The sequence below is a fragment of the Helianthus annuus genome, chromosome 8, assembly GCF_002127325.2.
Source record: "Helianthus annuus cultivar XRQ/B chromosome 8, HanXRQr2.0-SUNRISE, whole genome shotgun sequence".
NCBI classification, from domain to species: domain Eukaryota; kingdom Viridiplantae; phylum Streptophyta; class Magnoliopsida; order Asterales; family Asteraceae; genus Helianthus; species Helianthus annuus.
Genome location: NC_035440.2, coordinates 6,028,393 through 6,050,132, shown reverse-complemented (window position 1 = coordinate 6,050,132; position 21,740 = coordinate 6,028,393). Strand labels below are relative to the sequence as shown.

The 21,740-nt window shown below is 34.7% G+C and overlaps 1 protein-coding gene across 1 annotated transcript; it reads right to left on the bottom strand.

Moving 5' to 3' along the window:
• Positions 1-770: 770 nt before the first annotated feature.
• Positions 771-3,517, bottom strand: LOC110871869 (dehydrodolichyl diphosphate synthase 6-like). The gene is made up of 2 exons (XM_022120620.2): positions 3,348-3,517; positions 771-1,721 (listed from the first exon to the last, which is right to left on the bottom strand). Exon 2 carries the CDS (start codon positions 1,689-1,691, stop codon positions 873-875), a length of 819 nt encoding a protein of 272 aa, XP_021976312.1. The 5' UTR covers positions 1,692-1,721; positions 3,348-3,517; the 3' UTR covers positions 771-872.
• Between the last annotated feature and the right edge of the window lie 18,223 nt (positions 3,518-21,740).

Below are 21,740 nucleotides of genomic sequence, written 5' to 3'. Positions count from 1 at the left end.
AATAGAGTTGAAATAACTTGACTCACAAGTCAAAAATACAATCGGAGTGAGCTGGGTTAACCCAAATTCAGATATTTAGGCCCATACCAAACCCAACTCTAACTCCAAACCCAATATTGTTAGTGACGATTGTTCACAAATCACAACACATATCCACTTGTCTCTCCTTAAAGAAGAGGTATTTGTTAGCGAAGAATCATAAGTTGGGTGGTGTGACAACGGGGGCTTTATCGTCAACTTGCACGGTGTGGAATCAAGTCCCCTTTTAACTAAATATAAAAATAAAAAGAAACTAAAAAAGGAATCTGATTGGATCAAATTCATCCCCCCCCCCCCCCGCCACTTACTTCCTTTATCGCTTGTGATGCAGATGGCGAAGCCACCCATACCCCCCCCCAAACGATGTTTGAGGCGCTATGGAGGTGATGTGGCAGGGGGGGTGAGCCCACACCATATGGTTTAAAAACATCCAATTCATTAACAAAATAAACAACACAGTATCATGCTTATATTTCATAATTGACTTCCCTTTGAGATTTATTGATCTCAAATTACTAATTATAATAGAGAATGAGCATGGTTCCGCTACCGAAAATCACAAAAACTAGGTACTGGTCCCGAAAATGTTCGGTACGGTACCAGCATTTCAAGGTAAAAATCGGTATTTTACCGGTACCGTACCGAACCGAAAGTACCGATACCAAAAATACTAAAACATGGGTACCGAATTGATACGAAAAAATCAATTCCGAAGGCAAAGGCAAGGATACTGATACAAAAACCGAACCCGAGTTCAAAAACACAATCAAAACTAGAATACAACAAGATATAGAAGTTAAAAACAACCACACCCAGGAATCCTAGATTACACTTCATGTCTGCTTCTGTTTGTTTAAATAATACAACTTATGTTGAAATTCCAAAATTGCCCGAACCAGATGCCGAAAACCAATTTCGGGCCACAAAACAGACTGCGTACACAACAAGCAGTTACTGCTTTGCCACAAAAGAAAATTACTCAAACGCGTCTCACCGGATGTACGGATAATAATATCGGGATCGGGTGCAACCGCCATGTACATATGCCTTTCAATATCTACAACATTAATCACATCTTTTTCGTATTTTCCGTCATTCGAAACTTTAACGTCGTCCCGTTTTTCTTCACAACATTCTTCAACAGCATGCAAAATTTCATCGGTGGAAGTATACGCGATACAGATCGTCAACACCGCTTTAGAGTTTTTAGCAGTCGCCTTCATAGCGCGTTCTGCTGCTAACCGCACGGGTTTCGATAACAGTTTAAGGTTACCCGCAAAGTGAACGCGAACGCCGTATTGGTTAACGAGGCTCTCTTCTTTTATTAACCCTTCGATTTTTTCCTCCATTAAGTCCATTAACGATCGGACTTCTTCCGGGCTTCTTTTGAAATTTTCTATACTAAAAGCGTACACCGTCACGTACTTCACACCTAGCTCGTAGCAGTATCTAAGCATCGACATTAACGATGAATATCCGACCTTATGTCCTTCCCCGTCGACTAAATTGTGTTGCTTTGAGTATCTTCTGTTGCCGTCCATTATGAAGGCGATATGATTCGGTAATGTGGCTACTGAAAGGATGCTGTAAATACATTTTCTCGCGAAACTACACAGATTGTTGTATATTTGAGTTCTTTGTTTAATATCCATACCAACTTTCCGCCCTTTCGCCTATCGGGCCTGATAATTTAGACAACATGTTTTGGTTAAACCAACAAACAAGAATCACATAACAGTGTAAGATTATACAATAATGAAATCAATAGGGGTGTTCATCGAATCGAGTTATTCGGGTTGAACATTTTTAAACTGAATTCGAACGTTCGATATCGTATGCGTCTCTAGTCTCTTATTGAACAATGAGCGTTCTTAAATCTCAACCGATTAAGGGGCTGTTTGTTTACCTCTTAATGAGGCTCTTAATGGTTCAGACCTCTTACTGGTTCAGCATTTAATGATTCAGACTGTTTGTTTTACGAGCAGATGTCTGAATGGTTCAGACATTTGCCTCTGAATGGTTAAGCATTATACAGAGTCTGAATGGTTAAGACCTCTAATCTGAATTTGTCAGACATTTGCCTCTAAACGGTTAAGCATTATACCGGCTCTTAATGGTTCAGACCTCTTACTGGTTCAGCATTTAATGGTTCAGACCTCTTACTGGTTCAGCACTTAACCATTCAGATGTTGCCAAACATCCCCTAACCATTCAATCAAGCGTTAATGATCTTATGTTCACATTGAACAAATTACAAGCTTATTTTGTTCTAAATTATTTTCTGTTGATCACGGTTTGAGAACACATTGACTTATCGAGCTATTGTTTTGTCGAGATCAATCTATCCGAGAAATTTGATGTTCAATCGAAATCATGTTATTGTTCTGTAGTTTGAAGGTACACTATTTCAATATGTTTAAAGCTACCCCTAATCTACGTAGTTAATATCCCGATATATCAACCGATATATCAGTGATATATCGGTTATCGGTCCCCTGCCGAAATAGCGGTACAAGATATTGGTCAGAATATCGGTACCGATAATATCAACGATATTGTCCTATATTTGACCGATATAGGACCGATATTTGATCGATAAATCACCGATTTTCCCGATATCAGTACCATTCTTCTTATTTCTACCGTTCATTTTTCTTCTTATTGCTGCTATTAGTGTTTTAAGTCTTAATTGTTAGTTGTTACTGTTAAATGTTAGTGTTTTAAGTCTTAGTCAGTTCTTACTTGTTACAATTGTTAGTGTTATATTGCTATATATATAAATTTAGCATGATATTAAAATGACCGATATCCCACCGTGATAACCGATATCTCAAATATCGGTCCTTGACCGATATCCGATATTTTATCGCATTAACTACTTAGCCCCTAATTTGTTTTGGCTCTGTTTTGTAACCCCCCCAAATTCCCAAATTCAAAAACCGAGTTCGGATAAGGACCTGATTCGATTATTCTTACCCGAATAACGAATTCGAACCTAACCGAATTATGCGTTTTTCGGATTCAATTAATGAACACCCCTAAATCCAGCAAGAGCCCATTCCAATTGAAGTAATCAAGTATCAAACAGTAATATCTAATTGGGATTTTGTGATGAATAGTTGACCCTCAAAAGTCAAAATTTTAGGTTTACACCTAATGACAACTAGCAACAAGAAAAAAAGTAAATATAGCAAAATATTTATAAAAAGATGCAGAATTGGGCAACAACCAATTGCAGGGATCCTGAAACAGAACAAATAATCAAACTTGGAATATTAAACATGTGAATAGTGTGAGGTAAAACTGACCTTTGATTCACAAGGGGATCTTCAAGTTCGAATGTTTCGACCGACCAGAATGTACAAGAAGATCAGGGTTTTATAGCGACCTCAAGAAGATCTTGTTTATATTCAACGCTGGGTGGCCTGTTTGAAGATTTGGTGAGGGTTTTTCTTTTTAGACATTGAAAAACTTATTATTATATTATTACACGAGTTAATGAGTGGGCTTATATCCTGACAGAAACCTAAAGGCCCAGCTATACATATACCTGGGTTCGGGTATAAACCCAGGTACAGTCCTTAGAGATGAGCAAATGATACCCGGTATTAAATTTACTGAACCGGATACGTTTTTAGTACCGATTTTTGACATTTTCAGTACTGGTATTTACTGGTTTTACGCTCAAATACCGGTATCAAACCGTATCATACTGGTTATATTCAGTACGAGTACGGTACCATTTACCCTCAAATACCGGTATCATACCGTGTATATTCGGTACCGGTATTTTTGGTACCGATATCGGTTGGTACCGAGCTCATCCCTAAAATTTTTTTTTTGTATACAACACATAAACATAAGATCCAACATCAAATATTAGATAAATAAAATAAATAAAAGCTTTCTGGTTCCACCGTAACTTACGGTGTCACCGTAAGTTACGGTGAGTCCTGGAAGTCTTTTGGTCCACCGTAAAGCAGAAGTGAACCACCGTAAGTCCCTGACCTTTACCGTAAGTTACGGTACCACCGTAACTTACGGTAGTACCTTGAAATTCATGCCTTTGTTTGGTTTGGTTATTTCATTAAAACCCAACTCTCGGATTTCAGTTTCTAGGATGCCAATGCATTAAATCTCACAAATCTAATATGTTATATATTATCCATTATCAAAGGTTCAATTCATCTTAATCCGGAGCATTAACCATGCCGTACTTGATTATTCGACCCGTTTGGCTCGTCTAAGGAATCCTCCATTGTGACGACTACCAACGAGTTCCAACACCTTCGGGTACTAACACCTAATTTTATTTTAAGTTTAAATCAATTTTATAAAATCTATATTTTTTTAAACTTTTTATTATATCTCTTAATTAACATAAAATCTATTTATTTTTTTTATTTTTTTATAAGTTAATAGAGTTAAATACACCGTTAGTCCATGTGGTTTACACAAAGTAACATGCTAAGGTACTAATGTTTTAAAATCACATTTCAGGGTATTAACTTTTGATTTATTAACACAATCAGGTATTAACGTCAATGTGCTGTTAATAAGTAACTGAGACACCCTCACGTGCCCTAAACGTGAGGGTATAATTGTCACTCACACACACCTAATTCCTATTAAAAGAAAATAATAATTCTTATACACGGAACACTTGGAAAACCCATCAATCTCTTTTTTATATCATCCCCAATTCCAAATCAAAACCCCCAATTTCACCGTCGAATGAGTTGTAGGGTTTGAACACGATGAACCGTTTTAGAGCAGAGAATCAACTGTCTGATTACGAAGCAAAATATGGTACGTTGTGCACAATGGATTTCGATTTTCATCGTTGTTTCAGGTGGAGAAAGAGAGGCATTTTCACTGAAGATTCACTACGCTAGACAATTTGCCTTTGATGATCATAACCTTTCTTACAAGGGTAAGGTAATTTATTGTGACAACTCGTACTTTTCCGTCTTTTATATTACGTGTAACTGTTGAACTAGTTGTGATTACGTGAACTCTAATGATTGAATGTTATGTTTATGTGATATGTGTGTATTAAATGTTAGTATAGTGAACGAGCCCAAACCGCACACCATAACCCGACCGCACAAGGCTCAACCGGTCACACAAGCCCATTCGGGCCACTCCTTGTAATCGGACACCATAAGGCAGCCGAGTTAGGCTCGGCCCACTCCCCACTCGCAACCACAAAACCAAATGTAGGGGTTTGATTTTCATTGTTTTGCAAAAACACATTAACACACACAAACCCTAGAAGCTCTTTTCCTCTCTCTCGTTTCTCTTGAAACCCGACGGCAACACCCCTCAATTCTCGAAGCCTTGTAATCGGATCATCCCTCGTTCCACACTTTAATCCGGTTAGTGTTATATTGTTTGCTTGTTATTCGATTGTATGTGGTGATGTTATGATCTATGCGTTTACATGATGTTTAGATGATGAGGATTGATTATGTTGATTGATTGTTACATGTTTACTTGTCATGAAATCGGCTCACTTGTACCATATTATAGATCGATATAGAGTTGTTAATCAATTGATGCTTGAAGTAATCGGCAGTGATATGATGAACTCGGATAATAGGGTTAGATTATAAAGGTTAATCCGATTGTATGTTTTATGATATATTGGTGTTCATATTTATTCATGTTAGTGTTCATAAGAATTTATGTTCGGAAATCCCTGTTTGATCGATAAATCCTAAAACCAGAAACTGTTTACATGTTAATTGATTTGGTGTATTTTTGGAAACCTTGAAACGGATTAAATGAATTGCAACCGATCTGCATGAAATCAGGAAGTTTGTTGCATTGGCTAGTCTCGACACGGTTGCGAGTCGAGAACTCTCCATCTCGACTCGAGACCTCACACCGACCCACAACAGCACAACTCGAGACCGAGTTTGCGAGTTCCGGATTGCGACTCGAGACCGTATAAGTCTCGAGTGGACCATGATGATCCGAGACCTCCACATTGCGACTCGAGACCCCGAGACCAACACAACTCGAGACCGCATTGACTTGACTCGAGATCGCTGGTTGCGACTCGAGACCAGTTATTTCGCACACACTGTTTTGGACCATGCACTATCACGGGCCCAATCGATTGGGCCAGATAATTGGACTTACGTACTTGACTGCTAATTGGACTGTTTATGTTAGTTGGGCCGGGTATAGTTTGGGCTTGGACATCCGAACCGCACAAGTGGTGAATGTTATACTTTGATTGTTTGCATGCTATACGTGTTTGCTATGATTCATGCGTGCATTACTTGAACCAAACCTGACTTGTATAATAACCATGATAGGACGTGGTTGACCACTTACTAGCTTACCTGTACTTTCTGTGTATCTGCCGAGCAATCCAAGGTGAGTTCACACAGCCAAGGCATGGGGTTCCCAGGGTGGGAATGGGGATTTGATGATTTACTGTACATACTTAGATGATGGAACCTACTACTAGACTAGTAACACTTATTGAACGATCTTCGCACACCTGCCAAGGGTTGGCCGCGATATTATGACTGACTTCGCACACCTGCCTTTGGAAGGCCGCGAACTGTAATCTGCTAATCTTCGCACACCTGCCTGGTAGGCCGCGATACAAACAAACCTAGTCTAGAATACTCGGGAGGAACATCCCCTAATATCTTCGCACACCTGCCTGGGAGGCCGCGATACGAACTAAACGATATACGACTTAACAAACGAACAAAACGCTACTCACACTATACTATTACTGAACTGTTAACTGTGAACTCGCTCAACTAGTTGTTGATTATCTGCTGCATGCCTTGCAGGACCTTAGGTACATTATGGAGCTTGCACAGGGAGGAGCAGGTCGTTATGGGATACGGATCGTGAACGATATTTGAACTTATAACTTATTTGGGTTTTCATTATTATGCTTCCGCTACTTAAACAAAGTTTGGTTTTGAACATCAATCTTGTCGTGATGAATTACTTTATCTACTTTTATTATTAAATGCTATGTTCGATATGATTGGTGGCTTGATCCTGGTCACGTCACGCCTCCAAGCGGTGGTACTCCGCGTGTGGGATTTTGGGGGTGTGACAGATTGGTATCAGAGCCATTGGTTATGGAGAACTTGGTTTTAATATGGGAAAACGTTTTTATTAAAACCAGACTATAACCAGAACAGTGCTCTCAACGATCCACAACGACGCTTCGCTCCACGTGCAAGACTCGACATCCTAGGTAATAAGGTTTATGTTTATTATCTGCATGCTAGAGTTACATAGAACTTTGCTCGCATTACGCTTAGATACACATGACTTTATTACATGAGAATACCTACGTGCTTACGCTTTTCTGTCATCGCCCTACTCGCGAACCACTCTCACTTACGTTACTTTCACTATGAAGATCATGTCTGGACGAATTAACATGACACAAGCCCAGCTAGAGGCTCTCGTTCAAGCTCAAGTTGCTGCGGCACTTGCAGCTGCTCAAGCAGGTAGTATATCCTCATACAGGTATCATCAGGTATTGGTTTTCCGGGTATTTTCAATACGCGGGTCAAGTTCAAGTCCGCGTATTTGCTAGGAAAACTATACCTGGTGTACCCGAGTTCGAGTTTTCTATACCCGGGTATTAAAATACCCTATTTTTGGGGGTTCCGGTAGGGTTCGAGTATGAAAAACACTCGGGCAGGTATTAAATAAACCCGAATTGGGTAAAAAAAACCCAAAATCACTGTTGGTCCAGTATGTCTGCATCTTTCTGTTTCACTTTTACTCTGTAGTTTTTCGTTTCCAACTTCATTTTTGGGTTTATAACACATGAACCTTAATAATATAAAGCTTTAATTTAACAAGATTACATGTTACTAGGAACTAAAATAATCAAAGTGCATACATTCATAAAACCCAGTATCAGGTATTCGTAAGACCCGGTGTGGATATTCCTAAAACCTGGGTACAGGTATTATTAAACTGGGGTATACAAAAAAACGCGGATACAAAGCGGGTATAAAAAAACTCGGGTTCGGGTACTAAACTGAAATAGCATACAAGGACCATAACCTATGGGTAGGGCCGAGTTCGGATACAAAATTTTTAATACCCGGGTTTGGTTTTTTTTCCTGGTTCGGGTTTTTTTTTTGTGCACCACTAAACCTGATTGGTCAAATATTTAAAAATCCAACTTATTTTTTTAACCGTGAATACACAAATCCCTCTAAAATATACTCTGAATTTTTTTTATATGTTATTCACTTTATAAGATTCGAACCCGCACCACTTTAATAAGAATAAACGTATGATGTCACTAGACCAAGTGACCATTTGTAATGAAATCGAAGTTAGATATAACTCTTTAAGTGTGTAGCTTTTCGGTCACTCGGTGTATTCTTTGAGAGGGGCGGAATGGTTAATTAGAGATGCATTGAATGTCAATAGTCAGGACAAAGTTGGGATCATATTTTTGCAAGTACATGACATGACGAAATTAATCAAACGGTTATGTTTAATTACGGGATTACACTTCTTTGAAAATACACATAAAATTAGAGGTGCACAAGCCGGTTAAGTTTAATAACTGATTCGGTTAATCGGTTATACTAGTTAATTTGACTTTAACCGGTTAATCTTTTAACATTTTTTACGCCCTTTGTGTCATTCAAGAGTTGCAACCAATCGTTGGTCCATTTTACCCCCATATTTCCAGATGAATTTTCAAAGGAATATGGATCAGACGTACAAAGGTTACTTCACCGGGGCGGTCGAACCTTTTCCTCCGATATCTTGCGTTGACGAGGTCCTATCCATAGTGCTTCATTTTCCTTGTTTTAATTTGTTTTGTATTAAATAATTTATCCAACTGCTTTTTTATATAGTTGTACGTACCGTTATTTATACCATCACTTCACTGGTTTTTAGGCGTTTTCAACCTGGTTAACCAGACCCTCACTATTTACGAGAGGTAATATAGTTCTTAATAGTTTTAGTTAAACGTCTCTCAAATCTATTGTTAGGGATAAAAATTTACAGCATGTGGATCATGGATCCTCAAGTATAGCCTGGATCATGGATCCTCAGTTTAGTATGGATCGAGGATCCTTAGGAGATGATACAGGAAGGCTAAGGATCCAGGATCCTCATTGTTATTCTAAACTAATCATTGTTTCCATTGTTTTTAAACTTATTTTGTAGGTGTATTCGAATAAGACTTGATCATACCGAGATTCTAGGGGAATATGCTTGACATTTTTGCACGTGCAATGACTCCATGACCGTTGTGGTGATCGTGGGGAAGCTTGCACCTATTTCGGATAGTTTGTTACTTAGATAATCTCTAATTTTATAGGGGATAACAAGCTTTATTTAGCATGATTAGTGACACACATTCACAGCTCTCGAACTCTCTGCAAACTCTTGGCGATTACACACACTTACACTCTAGCAATCATTGTATCAAGCTTGTTATCATCCGAAGTTGTAAACTTTGTTTGTTTAATATAGTTGGTGATCGGTAGTTTCCATCACCCGAGGTTTTTTATGCCGGAGATCATTCATTGATCAAAGGTTTTTTCCTCGTATAAATCCTTGTTTATTAAAAATATATAATTTGTATCATGCGTTAGAACCAAATACAAAGTCTACTAAATATAAGAAGTGGTAAGAAGAGTATCAAATGAATCCTGATTGATCACTTTCAAGCGGTAGTGGAACTGTTTCATCAAACTCTTAGATTTTCATTCTTGGATTTATAGTTTATAGATTTTAGAATTTTTTTTATATGAAAACAGTTTTTGCTGAATTGGTCAGAGTTGTGATCAACTTCTCTACGCCTCCTTTCCATATATTTGAACTCGAGTCTATTAAATATTAATAAAGGTGTTAATAATGATGAAGACTAATAAGGTATGAGAAAGTTAATGTCGTTGAGAAAGCTAATTTCAACATAAATATTTGGAAAATGTTTTCTTCTGTACGGCCGGGTAGTTAATAAGATTATTGTGTGAATTTAAATGAGTAATTGAAAATTTAGTTATTTACATTATTTTTAGCTTAAAGTCTCAAAGTTAAAGATTCTATTGGGCTCTTGAATTTATGGATTCAAGTTTACGTTTTATGTTTGAGAAACATGTTACTTTTAAACAAATAAACTCACGTTTTCTTTCGAATTTCTCAGTTGACACATGTGAATCGTTAGCAAGGATTACTACTATATTGAAAGAAGTTATTCAAAATAAGGTAATACTTTGAAATTTTAATGGAAAGCGTAATGAGTTGAATGGGGTGAACACATTGAAAGTCATACAAATCCATTCATGTCTGTATAAATCTTTTATATATTCATTTTCTTGATTTTTTTTACACGGCTTATAAAGAAAACTTCATATTTAATGATATAATCCACTTTGCTAGTAATTTATGTAATATGTCACTTTATTTGCATTAATTTTACCTATACCCTTATGATTAACGCAATTTAAATTTTCCTGTCCGTGAAGCAATTCCGGAATATAACCTAGTTGTCTAATAAAACATATTTTCCTTTGAAAAATATATATATGTTGAATCGTGGGCTAACACGTCCTCTTAGTCTTAGGGGAGACAGGGCGCTACGTGGTGGTAGAAGAACCACGCGTGGAACACCGCCGCCACCGAATCTAACCACGCGTGGTGGTGATAACGCGTTGAAGATTTCTTCCCAAACACTCTGTGCTTCCTTCTCCTTCACATGTGGTGAGTGATGGACACCCCCACTAAAATCCATCACACTAAAATCCATCACTAGTGATGGATTTTAGTGGGGGTGTCCATCACTCACCACACACTCATCTCCATCGAACATGGTGTGCGGCACCTTCAATTCTTCACGCGTCATGATGGCCACTCGTTATAAAGTTCACGCGTTTTGTTCAATGGTGGCGGTGGTGTATCATGCAAGTCCACGCGTGAGACTTGCTTCTTTACGGTGCGTCTCGGGTGTCCTTAGGCTACACGGTATGGACCCGTCCCCCCCTCCCGTCTTGACCCGGCGACGCCAGCTACATCGTGAAGAAGCAAGTGTCAAGACCCTCACTATTTACGACAGGTAATATAGTTCTTAATAGTTTTAGTTAAACGTCTCTCAAATCTATTGTTAGGGATAAAAATTTACAGCATGTGGATCATGGATCCTCAAGTATAGCCTGGATCATGGATCCTCAGTTTAGTATGGATCGAGGATCCTCATGAGATGATACAGGAAGGCTAAGAATCCAGGATCCTCATTGTTATTCTAAACTAATCATTGTTTCCATTGTTTTTAAACTTGTTTTATAGGTGTATTCGAATAAGACTTGATCATACCTAGGTTCTAGGTGAATATGCTTGACATTTTTGCACGTGCAATGACTCCATGACCGTTGTGGTGATCGTGGGGAAGCTTGCACCTATTTCGGATAGTTTGTTACTTAGATAATCTCTAATTTTAAAGGGGATAACAAGCTTTATTTAGCATGATTAGTGACACACATTCACAGCTCTCGAACTCTATGCAAACTCTTGGCGATTACACACACTTACACTCTAGCAATCATTGTATCAAGCTTGTTATCATCCGAAGTTGTAAACTTTGTTTGTTTAATATAGTTGGTGATCGGTAGTTTCTATCACCCGAGGTTTTTTATGCCGGAGATCATTCATTGATCAAAGGTTTTTTCCTCGTATAAATCCTTGTTTATTAAAAATATATAATTTGTATCATGCGTTAGAACCAAATACAAAGTCTACTAAATATAAGAAGTGGTAAGAAGAGTATCAAATGAATCCTGATTGATCACTTTCAAGCGGTAGTGGAACTGTTTCATCAAACTCTTAGATTTTCATTCTTGGATTTATAGTTTATAGATTTTAGAATTTTTTTTATATGAAAACAGTTTTTGATGAATTGGTCAGAGTTGTGATCAACTTCTTTACGCCTCCTTTCCATATATTTCAACTCGAGTCTATTAAATATTAATAAAGGTGTTAACAATGATGAAGACTAATAAGGTATGAGAAAGTTAATGTCGTTGAGAAAGCTAATTTCAACATAAATATTTGGAAAATATTTTCTTCTGTACGGCCAGGTAGTTAATAAGATTATTGTGTGAATTTAAATGAGTATTTGAAAATTTAGTTATTTACATTATTTTTAGCTTAAAGTCTCAAAGTTATAGATTCTATTGGGCTCTTGAATTTATGGATTCAAGTTTACGTTTTATGTTTGAGAAACATGTTACTTTTAAACAAATAAACTCATGTTTTCTTTCGAATTTCTCAGTTGACACATGTGAATCGTTAGCAAGGATTACTACTATATTGAAAGATGTTATTCAAAATAAGGTAATACTTTGAAATTTTAATGGAAAACGGAATGAGTTGAATGGGGTGAACATATTGAAAGTCATACAAATCCGTTCATGTTTGTATAAATCTTTTATATATTCATTTTTCTTGATTTTTTTACACGGCTTATAAAGAAAACTTCATATTTAATGATATAATCCACTTTGTTAGTAATTTATGTAATATGTCACTTTATTTGCATTAATTTTACCTATACCCTTATGATTAACGCAATTTAAATTTTCATGTCCGTGAAGCAATTCCGGAATATAACCTAGTTGATAAAACATATTTTCCTTTGAAAAATATATATATGTTGAATTGTGGGATAACACGTCCTCTTAGTCTTAGGGGAGACAGGGCGCTAAGTGGTAGTAGAAGAACCACACATGGAACACCGCCGCCACGGAATCTGACCACGCGTGGTGGTGATAACGCGTTGAAGATTTCTTCCCAAACACTTTGTGCTTCCTTCTCCTTCACATGTGGTGAGTGATGGACACCCCCACTAAAATCCATCACACTAAAATCCATCACTAAGATTATTACCGGTAATCGGGGTGTCGTTAGAGGTTTCACGACCAATAGCACCACCACCGTTGGTAAGATTTCTCAGTTCTGTAAAATGGACCGAACCGTTTTTTTAAACACCCCCCACGAAATTCAATAGAGAAAATACTCATTAGACATAACCTAACAGTCGTTCATATATGATTGTATGAAATCAAAGTAACCAAGTCAGAATCACACACCTAAATCTCATGGACGAATAGCATAAGAGAAGAGCAAAACTCAACCTGATAATCGGGAAATCAAGTAGGAACTTTGTGGCTGATTTCAATGGTCGACTTCTTAATATGAGGGGTCAACAAAAACGGACGGGGCCATTGAAGGAAAGACGATTGAACTGCTGGAATTGATAATCGCATGTGAGTGTAGGGTTCAATTGAATGCGCTGAAGGGAGGGGCAGTTTCACAATTGATAACTAATCAATCAATTTCGACATTCAATATAGCTTCAAATGAAGGGTTTCACAATCAATTGTAACACTAATATACGTTTCATTTGCTTCTTCAGTTCTTCCAACTTTGAAGCAATCGACAATAAATGGAGGGCAAATTTGGGAGCAGGGTATGAAAATTGGGGAAATATGCTTCACCTTTGATATGACGTCTTAAAATTTGTGTAGGAAATTACAAATTTGTACATAGGAAATGCTTATATATAGTATATAGAATATAGATATAGATATAGATATATAGATTAAATGAGTTGAAATTTCCACCTCCAGAAATTAATGATATGGTTTAAGTTAATTAACTTATGGGACTAGCATACCTAAAACCAATGTTAACAACAAAGCCAAAGGCATTAGGAAGGGCTCCAATATTGATCCATTGACCATCTTTCAAAATCTGGAGAGCATTTGGAGTGCCTGGATAGAAAATCTTTATAGGGGCAACGTGTCATATAAAAAGAGATAACGAAATCGAAAAAACGTCAATTTTTTCCAAAATTTACACTACCGTCGAAACGTTAAGTGGTAGCGGGGGCTACCCCTAGGAACATGCTAGGTCCGCCCCTGCTTGATACACAAGGATTGTGTTATGCAATATCTATAACAAGAAAGGAATTACAAGTAGAAACATCAAGTTTTTTTTGGTGTATCTTAATGTGAAGATATGTATTTCTTAGGTACAAACTCTACATCAGTCACCTTAAATATTTGATCTCCATATTGACATATTCCTCAAGTACATAGTCACAAGTGTAAAGCAAAATGATCACGCATGTCTTACATACATACATGTGTATATACACACACACGAAAGGAGAGAGAAAGATATAGAGATATATGTAGTACACCTACTCACGTAGGTAAACTCTTCCGAAAAATGAAGTCGTTAGTGAATCTACGACTTATCTAATGACTAGATAGACAACTTGTACTTTGGTGCTAGAATCATGTATTAACACTACATTAAAGAAGAATTTACATTCTTGGCACAGGTTGTAATTGTTGGGACAGTTGGTATAAAAGCAAGCAAGCACGAGGTGTATCATAGACATTAATCCTTGCCATGCAAGTATTCTAGTTTGGCTCAACTACCTCATGACTTCTAACAAATTTAAAATAAAACTTATCCTAACTAACTGCAACTTTCAGTTTCCTTGTGACCTCTGCTTTTATTAGCCAGCTTTAATACTTAACCCATTAAATTTTTGTGGCACATTATGATTTTAAGCCAAAAAATAATGTTATATTAATTATACAAAATATCAAATACAAATCAGGGCTACTAAACGTACACCCTCTTGTTACTTTTCATACCCCCTTTCCATAAAATTACATGTAAACTTATCATATTTACCCCCTATACATGTCATCATTTTTTAAAAGTATTCTTTTGTTACAAAACAAATTCAAAAGTGTAAAAAAATTATTGTAGACGTTTTTTTTTCAAATTTTTTGTTTGTTTTTATACTAATTTAAAAAAACATATTTTTAAAGTGTTCACTTCGATCGAAAGTCTTAAACTGGTTTTAACTTGCTTATAACATACTCCTTACACTAATTAAATTTGAACTTATATAGATTGTTAATTTATAGTTTGATAAAATTATTTTAGTACCTATTGTTTATTTGTTCACTTACATAGATGGTTTGAGTGATTAATATGTGGTAGGGCTATAAACATTATTTTAAAAGAAAAACTTTATTACTCTTTAATAATAAAAATTGTTAAATATATTATAAACACATTTAAAGTATTAAAAATTATAAAAGTAAGACCTTTAACTTTTTTTTTTTTTTAAATGAGAGTTCAAAACCATTTTTTTATAAAAAAATGTTATTATTTAATTGTAAAAATGTTCGATAAAAAAGCATAATCAAAATACTATTTGAGAAAGTGTCTTTAAAAATAATATCCAAGAACTTTTAAAAAATATGTTTTTTAAATAAAAATTTAAAGACAATATATATATTTTTTTTGAAAAAAAAAACGTTTGTAATCTTGTTTTACACTTTTGAATTTGTTTTGTAACAAAAAGAATATTTTTTAGAATGATAATTTGTATAGGGGGTAAATATTACAAGTTTTAATATGATTTTATGGAAGGGGGTATAAAAAGTAACAAGAGGGAGTACATTTAGCCTACCCTATACAAATACCCTTATCATACAAAACGTACGAATATGGTGAAAAGGTAAAAAACAGGGTGACATTTTCGTAATTATTTACTTATAGAGTAATTATCAAAATTACCCTACAAATGATGTTGTAGGGTAATTTTGATCTTGTAGGGTAATTTTGTAAAATGTTCTTGTAGGATAATTTTGATCTTGTATTACTTTACAAATGATCTCGTATGGTAATTTTGATCTTGTAAGATAATTTTGATATTGTATGGTAATTTTGTAGAGTATCATAATTACTATACAAGTGTATCAAAATTACTCTCCAAGTTTCAAAATTACCCTACAAGAACATTTTACAAAATTACCCTACAAGATCATTTATAGAGTAATTCTGATAATTACCCTATAAGCAAATAATGACGAAAATGCCACCACATTTTTTTTTGCTTTTTCATGTCTTTCGTACGATAAGACTTTTTATGCGTGAACTTAACTTATATTAATTAAACACCTATCTTGAATCGTTCCGTCTGTCTGAAAATCAAGATTATAGTAGGATACAAGGAAAATGAGAAGAAATAAAGATATTTACTTAGTATTTTTTTTTTTTTTATTTAAACGGCTAAACTTGGTTACCGTAGACATAGTGATTGAACCCCTTACTAAGATCACTAGGCTATTTCCAAGTTGAGGGATATCTACTTATAACAGGTTTGTTTGAACATTCTTACATATAGACATTTTATAACACAAATTAAAAACAATTATAGCTAAGTCAAGTTTTGACCTTTCAGTTCTTTTAGACACTAAAACCGTGTTGGCCAAGGCTGAAATGGTCAAAATAGGATAAACTTCCTAACATTCAACTTAGACTCCATTAATGAACCTTATATAACATCACCTCTCTATCTTCATAGTTCATCCTCCCATAATTTACAAAACTAAAGCTTCCTTTCAACAATGTCTTCCTCCATCTCCCAGGAAACCCTAAACCGCCAACAACTCTATCGTCTAACAAACCGAATCCTCACCGCGAATCCCCTCCATTTCATCCTCATCTCCCTCCTCTTCCTCCCCTTCACCTTCTCCGCCTCTGCAGCCGTTAAATTCTACTTCTCCTCCTCCTCCTCGTCCCCACCCGAATTCGACCCATTCAACCTCATCCTCTTCAAAACCATAATCACCTCTTCTCAAAACCTACTCACTCTCAAAACCCTAATTACAATACTCGCATTCGCCTGCTTCGTCATCCTCCCCACCGTCACGGGCATAGCTTTAATCATATATAGCACAAACCAAGCCATGCAACGTAAACCTCTCACCTTCTCCTCCACTCTCAAATCGCTTAGGCGTTCATACATCCCTCTTCTCTACACAGTCGTGGCGGGTGCAATAAGCGTAATCATCCTTTTCCTAGCATTTACATTGTCCGCAATCATAGTCAATAAAGGAGTTAAAGCGTTAGGGTTGGGTTCAGATATATACGTTGTCTTTTCAATCTTTGTAAACTTAATCGTTTCATATGCTTTAGCATTCGTTGTATTATTCTTCATAACAATATGCGGATCAGCACCCGCGATCACAGTGTTGGAATCAGAATCAGGATTCAAGGCTCTAAAACAAAGCGCGAATCAAATGAATGAGTTTCGACGTCACGCGTTTTCCATAGTGTTCGTCACAGGATACGGCTTCAGCACAGCGATGGCATGTTCGGCCGGTCTACAAGATTTTGTACCGGTAGCAAACTGGGTCATGATTGTGAGCACTGGAGCCGTGAATTTGTTGTCCTTGGTGTGGATTTTGCCCTATGTGGTGGCGAACACGGTGTTGTATGTGCAGTACAAGGTAGCAAGTGGTGGAGAGATTGTAATGATGATGGTGGAAGAGGAGGTTTCCGGCGAGTATGTTAGGCTGCCTGTGAATGATAGAGAGGAACCGGCTAATGAGAAGGCTAATTATTTGTTGTACTTGTTATTGATGTTTATTATGATTTCGGTAAGTCTAGGGCTGGCAATTGGGTACCTATTAAGACACGATTAGACCTGTTTGACTGAAAAATACACCCTTTGACTTTTTTAATTTTTAAAATAATTAAAATTACAATGTTAGGATCTATCATTTATTCATCTTTGTACATAAAACTGTTTTATAAACATGAGGTAGAAAGTAGTTAAACGAGTCGTAATCATGTTTGAAACTTATGTTGTGCGCGCCATCAGAAACCTGTTAAACATGTTAAAACACGATTTGCCAGCCTTATCGGTAACTTTGATATGTGTCATTGTATTGTTAGTATAAAAATTGTTATTTACACCAAAGTTTGATATGACATATTACTTAATGAGTTAATATTACCAACTTTAATTTGATTATTTAAATGTTATATTAATTTATAACTTTTTAATATATATAATTATATATAGGACTCGGTTCAATTAAAAACCACCACGAGTAATGAGAACAATGAGAACTCTTACTTTCCGCACGAGTTGGGTTACCATTCTTTGTACAAACGTAGATAAAAATGTTATAAACATATATGTAAAACCAAAAAAAAATTGTAGAGTTGTTAGTTATGTCTGATGTAAATTTTATTTTAGCCTGATGTAAATTTTCTTTTTGGCGATGTAAATTTTTGCATGCGACATTTTTTTTAATTGCTAGAACAAGTGATTTTTTTAAAAAAATATTTGAGAAAAATTTGAAAATAAACTTTTGAAAGTCTAATTCTATGGTTCTCACAACTTAAGTTGTTTCTCATTTTACCATTTCCCTATATATAATTATGATTATATGTTGTGATCGTTTTTTTACATAGATAAAGTTGCTAAGGAGGAAAACGAAGGTTTTATTGATGTGTTGTACGTCTTAACTATGGTTTCGGAATTTTCTTATGTGTGCAATTGTACTATCTTTATCATATTGATAATTACTAGTATTTAAACGTGGCAAACTGTTAAATCGAACAAATGTAAACGTAAAAAGGTTGAACAACGCACTCTCGTTGCGGCGTGTTAACTCGTAAAAATTAAACCGAACCGTAAAACATAAAGACATAACTAAGTTAGCTTAGGATCGACAATTTGTGGCAGGGTCGTTAGACAGTAAAAAAAATCGACGTTGACACATGTGCATTGCAACGTGTTTACCGGAAAAATTTCGAATAAAACGTAAAACGACAAATTTATAAAAGATGAAAATTATAGTAGAGCAACGCTAAAAGTGTTGTGGTAAAAAATGAAAACCAAATGGGTTGAAAACTAAAACATGAAAATTATAGGATTGAAAATTAAAAATTATAGAAGTGAAAATTAAAAATTATAGAAGTTAAAAATAAAAGATGAAAACTAATAGGAATGAAAGTAAAATAAAAAGAAAAAAAAAATCTTTGTAATAAGTTGGTAAACTAATAATAGACTATATACCATATAACATATAAAACATGCATGGTAAAATGTAAACTAATGAAATCAAACTAAAATTGAATAGCAGTTGTTTGAGGAGAGAAAATTTTAATAATTAATATAGGGAAAATTAACCAAGATTATTATGTATTTGGAAACCTCGAAAGGAGCCATAACAACAAAAAATAGCATTTTTAATAAAAAATTATCTTCCTTACAACCATAATTAAATTTTATTGTTGCTAAATTTCGAAGAATCACTTGGATTTTTAAAATAGACGAGATGACGAGTTATGGTATGATCTTCGTGGTTATTCTATCTACGGTATTGTAGATGTTAAGAACGATGCTGAAGGTAAGAGAGTAATGGCACTCATTGATTGCATTACTAGAAAGATAAATAGCTCACATATGTAAATTGCTGTTAGCTTAAGAATTATACACAAAATTTAATTTGTCATGTAATTAAAAAATTGTTTATTAAAATTTATAATTTGTATCTTGCGTTAGGACCAAATACAAAGTCAACTAAATATAAGCAATCATAAAAAGCAATGTTCTAAAAACCGGTAAATACTGGTCGGTTATACCGGTATTACTGTTTGCAGATGTAAATACGGTACGAAACACCCAGGTAATAAGTGAAACGACATAAGGTTTGTACCGGCGGTAAAATCCGGTATACCGGTTGAAAAGTAATACCGGTACCGACACAGGGTTATTTTAGTTTGAGTTGATACTTATTTTCAATATATATGTTACTTATCTTATGTGATTTTTATATATTATGATTATTCGTGACTAAAAGTTTTTTTTTTTTGGGTAAAAAAAAAAAACTTTTAGTTACGAATAAAGTTCTTATTTAATATTGTATTAAACGAAAATAGTTGATGTATTCAACACTCAAATGGCTTAAACATATCGTACACCTTCATTTAAAAGAGCTTGTTGGAAAATTGAATGATTTTCAATTATCTTTTGGATTATTTTATTATGGATTTACTTTTAGATCATCTTTTAATACGTAATCATTTATTTTTGGATTAACTTTTGAGTTAATGTTGTAATTTATAAAATTATAGAGTTAGCTAGTCAACCCGGTTGAACCGCCCGGTACAACCTGATTCAGCCGGTTGAACCATTTTTTAGCCTAATCCGGTCTGATCTAAAAACCGATTTTTAAAACATTGGTAAAAAGGGTATCACATGGCTCTGATTGACAACATTCAATAGCTATTGAAAGTTTTTCATCGAACTCATAAGATTTTAGGTTCGTACTTTGGATTTATAGTTTGTAGATTTTAGATTTTTTTGATATGAAAACAGTTTTTACCATACTGAATTGGACAAAGTTGTGATCAACTTCTCTACGCATCCTTTCCCTATATTTCAACTCGACTCTATTATTATTATTATCTATATTTATCTATATTAATAAGAAGTCTTCATGAACAGTAGACATTTTTAATCTATTTTATTACTATTAGTTTGTTATTATTATTATACTTATTATTAGTATACTATAATAACTAAATATTATAATAATTATTTTTTATCCTGTACTATAAAATATTATAATATTAATTAACTCTATTACATTTTACAACTTATGAACATTGGTTTATTATTATTATTATTATTTATCTATATTAATAAGAAGTCTTCATGAACAGTAGACATTTTTAATCTATTTTATTACTATTACTTTGTTATTATTATTATACTTATTATTAGTATACTATAATAACTAAATATTATAATAATTATTTTTTATCCTGTACTATAAAATATTATAATATTAATATTATAATATTATTATTATTATTATTATTTTTAACTTTTTTACCTTTTTTTTTTTGGGTAAAACCAATTTATGATTTTGTTCCGCTTTAAAATTATGGTTTTGTCATTAGTTTAAAATAACGTTTTTATCATCAGTTCAAAATAAAATTATGTTTTTGCCTCTAGTGAAAAATTACAATTTTGCCCCTTGGTTCAAAATTACGATTTTGCCCCGTTTAAGTTTACAGTTTCGCCATTAGTTTTGTTTTCTTCCTCCCAACTAAATTACGATTTTGCCCTCAATTTAAATTTACAATTTTTCATCGTTTTTGTTTGTTTTCTCAGTCAAATTATGATTTTCCCCCAGTGTACTACAGACACAAGATGGAGGAGTAGTGCCAGGCAGCTGCCTGGAACTCCCCCATTGGCCCAACCAATTTATGATTTTATCCCCGCTTTAAAATTACGATTTTGCCATCAGTTCTAAATTATGATTTTACCCTCAGTTCAAAATAAAATTATGTTTTTGCCACCAACTAGAAATTACAATTTTGCCATCGGTTAAAAATTACGATTTTGACCCGTTTAAATTTACAGTTTTACCATTATTTTTGCTTTTTTCCTCCCAGCCAAATTACGATTTCGCCCTCAATTTAAATTTACATTTTTTGCATCGCTTTTCTTTGCTTTCACAGTCAAATTACGATTTTATCCCCGATGTAAAATTACATTCATGTCATCGTTTTAGTTTTTTTTTTTTTGAGAAAATTGTGGTAGTGCTTTATTTTAATTGTTTGACTCAGTGTAATTTTTATTCGTGTCATGCGACTTCCTGGCACACACTCATTTATCCTGAAAAATTAAAATTTTGCCCTCAATTTAAAATTATAGTTTTTCTATCATTTTTGTTTTTCTTAAGTAAAAGTATGAGAGTGTTTTAATATATTTGGTTAACTCAGTGTAATTTTATTGAGATCGTGTTATAAGTAGTATGTACAGGTAACCAAAACAC

Coding starts and splice junctions, on each gene's coding strand:
- LOC110871869 (XM_022120620.2), bottom strand. CDS start 1,691: ATGGATATTAAACAAAGAACTCAAATATACAACAATCTGTGTAGTTTC.